Source organism: Teleopsis dalmanni, chromosome 1 (assembly GCF_002237135.1).
Source record: "Teleopsis dalmanni isolate 2A chromosome 1, ASM223713v2, whole genome shotgun sequence".
NCBI lineage: Eukaryota > Metazoa > Arthropoda > Insecta > Diptera > Diopsidae > Teleopsis > Teleopsis dalmanni.
The window spans coordinates 223815021-223825979 of record NC_051846.1 but is presented as its reverse complement, the minus strand read 5'-3'; the positions used below and the strand labels follow the sequence as shown (position 1 = coordinate 223825979).

The 10959-nt window shown below is 38.5% G+C and overlaps 1 protein-coding gene across 1 annotated transcript; it reads left to right on the top strand.

Moving 5' to 3' along the window:
• Positions 1-7637: 7637 nt before the first annotated feature.
• Positions 7638-8000, top strand: LOC119667499. Its single transcript, XM_038076793.1, has one exon. It carries the CDS (start codon positions 7638-7640, stop codon positions 7998-8000), a length of 363 nt encoding a protein of 120 aa, XP_037932721.1.
• The last annotated feature ends 2959 nt before the right edge of the window (positions 8001-10959 follow it).

The following is a 10959-nucleotide window of genomic DNA, read 5'->3' as shown; positions in this document are numbered from 1 at the left end:
CATGAGAATTCCACGTCAACTTCTCATCTAGAATCATTCCCAGGTATTTTACTTGGGTAACGGATGATAGCTCTTCTCCATTTAGGAATGGGTAATTGGAAAGTACTCTCTTCCTTTTCTTTGTGAAGACTACCAGACTTGTTTTCTTAGGATTTACATTTAATCCTACTTCACTGCACCATCTACTAACGATGTTCAGGGCTTGTTGAAGTCGATATGATATCATGTCTTCATATTTACCCCTGACAAGTATGACTATATCGTCAGCATAGCCTTGTGCCTCGAAATGTTTGGCACTGAGTCGATGCAAGAGCTCGTCTACTGCAATTGACCACAGGAGTGGGGATAATACACCCCCTTGTGGGCATCCTTTTACAGTATGTGCTTTTATTTCAGCATTGCCGAGAGTGGATTTAACCATTCTATTTCTTAGTACATTGCTTATCCATGTGCGTGTCGTATCATCTACTCCTCTGTCATGGAGGCATCTTTCGATATGTGAGTGATCAGTATTATCAAACGCTCCCTCAATATCAAGAAAGCATCCCACCGCATATTCTTTGCAATCTACAGACTCCTGTATTTTATTAGTAAGACTGAGTAATGCATGTGTGGTGGATTTATTTTGTTGGTAGGCGTATTGGTTGGCGTGGAGTGGATTTATAGATAAATACTCTTCCCTTATATGCCTTTCCACTATCTTCTCCATAGTTTTTAAAAGAAATGTAGACAAACTTATAGGCCTATGGGATTTAGGAAGTTCGCTAGGTTTACCTCCTCCTTTAGGTATGTATTTGACAATTGCTTCCTTCCAATTAGTGGGAATGATTCCCATCGCCAGCCCAGCTCTAAAGATATTAATGAGGTAGGGCATAAGGTCAGTTAGTCCCTTTTGTAGGAGTGCTGGAAATATTCCGTCTGCTCCAGGAGCTTTGAAAGGAGAAAATGAGTTGATCGCCCATTTAATTTTATCTTCAGTGAAGATTTTACGAGCAATCTTCCAGCCATTGTTTCTGGGCCTTTTGGTCACCAGGGAACTAAGCTGGGAGATTGATTGGTCGTAAATTGTAGATCCCGGAAAGTGTACTTCTGTTAGAAGTATAAGTGACTCTTTGCAGTCATTGGTATAAAGTCCATCAGGTCGTTTTAGAAGCCCAATGGGATTAGTGTGGCTTTTCGAGATAACCCTGTGGATTTTTGCGCTATTGCTTAAGTTTTGAATCTCTGAGCAAAAGCCTCTCCATGATTCTCTTTTTGCCCTTCTAATTTCTTTATTGTAGGCGGTGAGGGCATTTTTATAATTGTCCCATTCACCGTTGGTTTTTGCCTTGTTGAAGAGTCTCCGGGATTTGACTTTTAGCTTGGCTAACGTTTTATTCCACCATGGTCTTATTTTTCACCGGACAGGCCCCATGGTAGGCATTTATAATAGTTGTGCTTAAGGCAGCATCAGCTATTTCTAAATCATGAATATTTTTTTATCGTATGTTTATTACTGCCTAGATTGGCCTTGAGTTCGTCAGTATAAAGATCCCATTCTGTGGCCCTAGGCACCCTATACGATTCCCTTACCTTCATATTTAGATCAATATCAAATCTAATCTGACGATGATCAGACATGGATGTTTCTGCTGAAACATTCCAGTTTTTGATAAAATGTTTTATAAATTGTGTTGCTAGGGTGATGTCTAATACCTCTTCCCTGATTCTGTTTATAAAAGTGGGCTTATTGCCCGTATTCAAAATATATAGGTTGTTACCAGTCATAAATTCAAATAGACACTCACCTCTTTTATTGATGTCGGTGCTGCCCCAGATCGTGTGGTGTGCATTAGCGTCACTTCCAACGATGAGTTGCCTCTTGCTTTTAACACTGTAGTCTACTAGTCCTTTCAGTGATAGGAAGTCCAGGTCTTGGGAGTCTCCAGGTAGGTAAGATGAGCAGACAATGAGCTCTGTCTTACTTACTGGGGTGTCCACAGAAATTATAGCTGCTACCTGGTCCTTGTTGGTGTGCTGTGGAATAATGAAAGCATTAATGTCATCTCTTACCACAATACAAGCACGAGGTCGACCATGGCTGGCATGATCGTACAGTAGCTTACCTTTTATTCCCTTTATCTGGTTCTCATATACATATGGCTCCTGGATAAAGGCTAGGTCAATCTTTTCAGATAGAAGTCGCTGTGTCAACACCGCCGTAGCAGCTTTGGCGTGTTGAAGATTAACCTGCAGGCACCTCATCATTTTATTGGTATCGTCCTTTACCGTTCCGCATCCACTTGGGCAATTTTGTCCCATGAGTGGGTGCTTCCTGTCGAGGGGATCTTGAAGCTGGTTTCTTTGGCCCTTGCTTCTGGTCCTTTATACTAGATACCGGTGTGCCACCCTGCTGTTTTGAGGTGCTGGGCCCGACTTCAGTTCGGGTGCTGTCCCGTGTGACTTTAACCGTCTCACTTGGCTTATCTGCCTGTGCTTTTGAGGTACTGGGTCTATCACCTGAAAGCGGCCTTTTGGATGGAGGCACCTGTTGCTTGACGTCACTGGGTTTCTCTGTCGTAAATGGCCTTTTTGTCGTCAGTTTCTTGGGTCCAGTTGGCTCTCCCTTCACACGTACGTGAATTTGTGTGAAGTTCAGATACAGCTTCCCTGCCTGACCGACTATCCAATTTTTGGATTTTTCGTCCACCGAGATCGTAACGGTTTCCCCACCATTCTTATCTTTCTCAGTCCTGAGAATTCTCCACGATGATGTGCAAATGCCACCATTTTGTTTTTCCAATCGGGACATCAGAATTTCTGGTGGTAGCACAGCAGAGGGGGGAATAAATGTGATGCACACATAGGTTTTGGGCATCTCTTCGCCCTGAAACACTTTGAGAATAGCATCCGGGAATGGTTTGAGTTTTGGGACACAGGTGGTCAGCCAGTTCCTCGTTTCACCATTGCAGCATGTTAATGAGAGCCATCCGTCTCTGTTAACACTGGTGATGGAGCCGTAGACACTATTGTGCTTGGGAAGTTTGTCAATTTCTTCCAGGAGCTTCGATTTTATCAACTCCATTTGGTCACCAGTGAGATTCACCTCCGGATATTTCTCATGGGCGATAGCCACTTTGCAAGCATTGGCTACATCCCTGTAAGATGGAGTCGGTTTTAGCTGGTTTCCGGTAGAGCTAGATGTTTGTTGAGTGGCTTTTGGCTTTTTGGGCTGCGGGCGTTGTGTTTCTTCGGGAGATGTGTTATTAGATCTGCACCTTTTGCTGGTACTGGGTCTGTCACTTTCTCCTTCTGCTGCGAAGGAAGCTTTGTAGAGAGAGTATCGCTCTCTCTCTTTCTGCTTCGCAGTCTCCAAATCCAATCCATCCCTAATCATGGCCTTGATGCGTCTTTTCTGAGCCCCGGTGAAGTATTCCGCTTTCTTCCTGGTCTCTATGTTGCCGTCACCTGAGTTCACCATGCTCTGGGTATTAGCATTAGACGCACCGCCATCGTGGTCACCTGTGTCCATAGGACTCTGGGTGTCAATCACCGGAGAGGTGTTCCCACCGCTTGATACCATTGGTCTCTGATCAGATGGGTTCAGATCATCCAGATCCTGAATCTTGAGAGATGCTTCAATCCTCTTTTCAAGATTTCCTCCAACCTTCGTTGGCGAACGGAGTAGAGCTTCTTCCTCTGACTCTGTAATTATATTATTAATTGGTATATTTAGTTTATTTTCCATATACAGTGTTTAATATAAGGGAAAGAACAGTCACCCAAAGCAGAGCCCCATACTTTGAGAAGGCATTAATTAAAACAGGAGAGTGCCCGGTATCCTGAGTTCATTACTAAAAGACTGGATGCACCCCTCCAGTCAAGCATCCTCGGCGTAACAGTCTACCTCAGATTTGGGGGTTTTTATAGGTATCGTACAAATTTGAAAGCTACACATATCAAAACAATAATTACTATAAATACGTACCCGGGAAGTTTTCACTTCCCAGCCCGACAATCAGCAGTCCACCCTTGGCAGAGACATGACCATATCAAGAGCTTCCCATCAGCCTGAGAGATTGTCGCACTTACCCTTACGAGTCTGGCTGATAAGCTGGAACTTAGCTGGAACTGCCACTTACATCCACATTACTCAGTATGCAGATCCAGTCCAAGTAACTTCATCTGAATAATTTACAGTTGGCTGATCCTTGGTATTATGAATGAAGAAAAGTTTGTTGTGAGTTTAATGATTATTTTATAAAACTTTACGTTTTGCAGTTTTTCCGTGAAATATGTGTAAGAGTACGATCTTAGTTGATCGTACATTTCCCTAAAAATAGGCAAGGTTATTTGCATGTTGGCAGTTGCTGACTAAAGCCAGCCCGTCAGTTCGACGATAAGAAATGCTAGAGGTATTCAGGCAAGTGATTAGTTGCTTAGTTGATTCAGAAATCTCATATAAAAAAAATAGCATTTTGATGTTAATCAGTTGCTTGAACGACCCAAAAGGTGTAATCTGATTAGTTTGTTGTATGCAAATGCCTTGGCAGCACTCGTATCAACAGCAAAAGCGAAACGTATGTTAAGAGTAAAATACTTAAATATTCGTAAATTTTAATATCATTTAAATTTATCATAAAATTTATCAAATAAACAAAATTGCAAACGTGTCATAGAGTATTCAATTTTATACTTTTATAAAATTAATTTCATTTTTATTAATTATATTTTAATCCTTTAAAAATTATAGTTTTACTGAATTTTATTTCTTAATTTATGTTATTATTTTTGCATTTTCTTTTCAAGACACCCTATGCTTTAAGCGCCGTCACTTGGTACTTGCAGCACTATTAATCAAATTTTCACTAATCTGAGAATCCGAAATAGTAGATTCTCTGCTTAGTTTCTTTTTTGTATGCAAATTTTTGTTGTAATCATCTACTAAGCAACTAATCAGTTGCCTAAATACCCCTGCTGATTTTTGGTATTCGGTTAGTAATTGGTGTCATAATGTAAATGACTTTGAAAAGATTAAATACGGAAGAATTACACAAATATTAATGAAAACCTTTGCGAATTTAGCAGAGTATGTTATGAAAATATGATAAAAAACCTAATGAGGTAATTGGGGCAATTCTATGTCAAACATTAGTTTGTGCATCAAGTTTAGGTATATAAGATGAGTTCAAATTTATTTGTATTTTTACAAGTTCTTGTGTGCTGTTGTTAGCGTTATTCTGGAATAGGACACTAACGTGAAGAGTGTGTTGTGCTATCAAATAAAGAGCTTAACTGAAGTTTTAAAACTGATACTACTAAATTAATTTTAAAGACTAGCTAATATGAATATTGTGTAACTGTTGGTTAGAATTGTGTTTTCCGTTTCAACACAAATGAATGAGTGTTAAACATTAATTATATAGAAAGGTTACGATATAAAAAAAATTGAATGTAACTTAAACCTGAACTCATTGTTTTTTTTCAAAAATTTACTAATGTGAAGATTGTATCGTGTGAAACTTTTGGTTATGGAGGTGAAACGTCAACTCAACGTTATTATACAACTGCCCAAATTTAGCATTTAGTATACATTTTTACATAATGGAACTTCAAGTAATAATTCAAAAACAAGATTAAGAATGACATGAGTGAACTATTAATAGTGGATAAAAAGAAAACTTTTCTTTAAATTAAATAAATTAAATATTACAAAATAATTAAAATTAATGCATAGATGATATAATAAATCATTATGTTATAAAGTTTCGTAGTGAACGGACGTGTTTTTTAACCGGTCTCGAAGAAATAATAATATAAAATAACAGTATAAAAACAAGTAAATAAGATATACTCTTATAAATATCACTTTTGTTATTAATACAAATTCACAAAAATAGATCATTTTTGGGCAAAAAACAATTAGTAAAAGTTTAAAGTGCATAAAATATTAATTTGAAAATAGCGCGCGCTTTTTTCGATTTTTGTTGACTTTTTTTCTTTTTGCACAACTTTATTAAAAAACTCAAACAGCTGACAGAGGCAGCAAATTAATTTCTAAAGCTTATAATCAAAAGTGAATAAGCATTCAAACAAAAAAACAGTGCGGTTTTGTGTATATATAAACAAACCAAAAAGTGCTGATAGAGACAGCTATTATTATATTTTATTTTATTAGTGAAAAAGCTGTTCGTAGTAATTAAACAAAATTAAAGTATTCAGCTGAGACAGCATACACAACCTATTCTTTGATTAGTATGTACACAAACCATTTATTAAAAGTGTTATAACACAAGATCAATCATCCTCAAACTGTTCATAATAGTAACCTTTATTGTCAAGTAGAAAACTCCAATTTCATATCCTATTTTGGTAATTGCTTAATTTATCATAATGCCGGTCAATCGAACTCCACCAAAAGGTGGAGGCGAGTGAAATCACGAGCAACAATCACAGCAAGAACAACAACAACAGCATAAAACGCACCAACAAGCTATCCTATGCTCAAAAGCATCCAATAATAATAATCAAACAACACTTCTACAATCAAATCAACTGGAAGAAAAATCATTGCAAACCCAACAAAAACAACCACAACAGAACCAGCAAATAGAGAAAAAACAAATGCAGCAGGAGTACCACATAAAACTCCAACAATCAAACCATCATCAACACAATTCACCATCAAAACTCATTCAGAATTTGGAAAACTCTGATATTAACACCAGAACTGCAAACACAACGGAAGATGCAAACACAAATAAAAACAATGGCTTCAACACGCCAGTAGTGAATAAGAAAATTCCTAGCTCCCCTGGTAAGCAAATCAATGAAATAAACGCCAAAAAGCACAAACAAAACAAAAAACAGTACACATTAAACGAGTATTTCTTAGCTACAAATAGGTTTGCTGTTCTAGCAACTGATAATGATAAAGAACCCACTAAAGATAGCAAAACAACACAAAATCAAACGGCTAAAAATAAAAAACCACCACCCATTTACGTGCAAAAAGTACAGCTACTAGACAACCTAATTAAAACGTTAGATGCACTACAAATATCTAAATATGAAATTCGTGTATTACAAAACAATGAAATAAAAATCCAGCCATACGAATCAACAGATTACACTAGCATAGTAAAATTTCTTAAGGAAAAGAGCGTAGAGTACTACACGTATTAGCCAAAAAAGATCTTCTATAAGGGTTTAAGATCTTCCTACGCGGTATGCACCACTCCGCTAACAAAAATGAAATTATATTAGAGCTAGCTGAACTAGGACATGAAGTATGCAATATACAAAACGTATTACATCCGCGCACAAAATCTCCGTTAATCAATCGAAATGAAACATGATGTAAATAACAAGGAAATTTACAATATCAAGGACCTACTGCACTGCAAAATAAATTTTGAACCTCCCCATCCAAAAAGAACAATACCACAATGTACCAACTGTCAAAAATATGGACACACCAAAAAAAAAAAAAATATATATATTTCTGGCCTAGGCAACACTAAGTGTTGCCAGGTGCAATCTGACATTTCCACTGGAAAGGTTGACATTTTTGAGCAAAACATCACTCAGAATGTGTTGTCATTTAATTGTGAATTGTTTTATTTACAGAGACTTAAAAAATTCGTCTCGGCCAAAAAATGGAATTAACACGTGAACATTTTCGCGCGACTATTTTTCACAATTTTCGATGTCGATTATCACGACAAGAGTGCATTGATGAACTTAAATCTTTGTATGGTGATGAAGCACCACCCTATAGCACTGTGAAAAACTGGTTTAATGAATTCAATCGTGGCCGACGCTCGCTCAACGACGAATTCTGTGAAGTTCGTCCAGAAACGGACGTTGAGCCAGAGAACATTGATGCCGTGCGTGAACTGATAATGCAAAATCGTCATGTGACATACCGTGAGATACAGGCATCCTTGGGTATTTTTCCCACCAGCATACATTCGATATTGCATGAACACCTGACTGTAAAAAAGGATTGTTCTCGTTGAATCCCGCACAATTTGACAATCGCTCAAAAAAGGCTCGTGACGATTGGTGCAAAGAAATATTGAAAAAATACGTTCGCAGTGCTTCAAAAGACGTTTATGAGATCGTCACAAGTGACGAATCATGGATCTATGCGTATGGGCATCAAAATAATGGGTCATCCGTCAAATTGATGGGTCATCCGCCGTACAGCCCTGACGTGGCGCCCAATGACTTCTTTTCATTCCCGCACATCAAGAAAAAAATGCATGGTCAACGATTTTCGTCGCCAGAAGATGCTGTTGAAGCATTCAAAAACCATGTTTTGGAGGTGTCTCAATTGGAGTGGAAAAAGTGCTTCGACAATTGGTTTGAGCGTATGCAAAAGTGTTTAAATCAGGCTGGAGAATATTTAGAAAAACAATAAAACCATTTTTGATGATAAATATTCGCATTTTCATTATTAGGCCAGAAATATATATATCAGCCCTCGTAAAAGCAAAACAAAAGCATTCAACAGCAGAAGTAGCATTAAGTACCACCATCAAAGAAAGCCAAATAGTGTTACTTGGAAAAGCAATGGTAAATTTAGGAAGCAAGATGCAAAAACAATATACGGTAAGGGCTTTGATTGATTCTGGTTCGCAGACGAGTTTAATTACAGAAGATCTTGATCAAAGGTTCCATATTCCGTATCAACGCAACAAAACGAACATAAATGTCGTTACAGTTGCAAAAAATGAGACTTACTATGTACTCCGTTTATGATCCGAAAGATATTTATGAACTTAAGGCTGTAGTGCTGCCATTTTTTTTTTTTTTTTTTTTTTTTCAAAAGAAGGGTTGGGAAGTAGTCTCCGCGTCACTGCATCCTCGAGGATTATTGTGACATACCCACTTCAGTTCCATAGACGAGTAGCAGTTAAGAATGCCAGTATGTCCTTTGGAGAGATGTTGCCTAATTTCGTTATAAGCGGATAGGCAATGGATAAGTAGCGAAGTCTGAGTTTTGCAAGACTATCACAGTGACACAATATGTGTTCTGCTGTTTCCTCTTCTTCGTAACAAAGTCTACAGCTATCGTCTCTAGTAATACCTAGATTCAATAAATGTTTTTTTAACTCCGCAGTGTCCAGTTAGAAAAGCTGTGACAAGTCGGATGCCACTTCTGTTCAGCATAAGTACCTTCCTAGTTCTGGCTTTTGATCGAAACGGCATGGATTCTTTTGCTTGTCTGCAGGTAATTGTATTATCCCAATCATCCTGAGCTGCTCTTTCCAGCCATTCATTAGTTTCCGTGTACCACAGATGGTAGTCTCCAGCGAATGGAAGTATGTTCCGTTCCCATTCATTTCTGTCTGGTATTAGTATTAGGAACTTTTAGTGAAAGTTGAATTTAGGTAAGCAAATCTCAGATATGGTGATATTTAGTCCTTCCTCTCTTTGCATTTCCCTACCTAACAGGGAGTTATCGAGTAGTCTTGTTGATTGATTGCTAGTCAACTGTAGTTTGGCCATAAAAGTCATTGCTTCCTTTTTGACTAGTAGGTGAAGTGGGGGGAGCCCCAATGCAACCTCTAGGGCTGCTGTCGGGGTAGTTCTCATCGCTCCACTTGTCATTATGTAGGCTAATCTCTGCAGCTTACGAAGTTTATCTATCACAGTCTTCTGTTGTGCTTTTTTGTACCAGATAGCTGACACATAAGTTACAATTGGTCTGGCAATAGATGTGTACATCCAAAGGATGAGTTTTGGATTAAGGCCCCAGTGCTGTGAGGTTTCTGCTGGTCCATAATGCCTCTTTGGCTCTTCGTATAACATTGTCTACATGAGAATTCCACGTCAACTTCTCATCCAGAATCATTCCCAGATATTTTACTTGGGTAACGGCTGATAGCTCTTCTCCATTCAGGAATGGGTAATTGGAAAGTACTCTTTTCCTTTTCTTTGTGAAGACTACCAGACTTGTTTTCTTAGGATTTACATTTAATCCTACTTAACTGCACCATCTACTTACGATGTTCAGGGCTTGCTGGAGTCGATATGAGATCATGTCTTCATATTTACCCCTGACAAGTATGACTATATCGTCAGCATAGCCTTGTGCCTCGAAATGTTTGGCACTGAGTCGCTGCAAGAGCTCGTCCACTGCAATTGACCACAGGAGTGGGAATAATACACCCCCTTGTGGGCATTCTCTTACAGTATGTGCTTTTATTTCGGCATTGCCGAGAGTGGATTTAACCATTCTATTTCTTAGTACATTGCTTATCCATGTGCGTGTCGTATCATCTACTCCTCTGTCATGGAGGCATCTTTCGATATGTGAGTGATCAGTATTGTCAAATGCTCCCTCAATATCAAGAAAGCATCCCACCGCAAATTCTTTGCAATCTACAGACTCCTGTATTTTATTAGTAAGACTGAGTAATGCATGTGTGGTGGATTTATTTTGTTGGTAGGCGTACTGGTTGGCGTGGAGTGGATTTATAGATAAATACTCTTCCCTTATATGCCTTTCCACTATCTTCTCCATAGTTTTTAAAAGAAATGTAGTCAAACTTATAGGCTTATGGGAATTAGGAAGTTCGCTAGGTTTACCTCCTTCTTTAGGTATGTATTTGACAATTGCTTCCTTCCAATTAGTGGGAATGATTCCCATCGCCAGCCCAGCTCTAAAGATATTAATGAGGTAGGGCATAAGGTGAGTTAGTCCCTTTTGTAGGAGTGCTGGAAATATTCAGTCTGCTCCAGGGGCTTTGAAAGGAGAAAATGAGTTGATCGCCCATTCAATTTTATCTTCAGTAAAGATTTTACGAGCAGTCTTCCAGTCATTGTTTCTCGGCCTTTTGGCCACCAGGGAACTAAGCTGGGAGATTGATTGGTCGTAAATTGTAGATCTCGGAAAGTGTACTTCTGTTAGAAGTATAAGTGACTCTTTGCAGAGTCATTGGTATAAAGACCATCAGGTCGTTTTAGAAG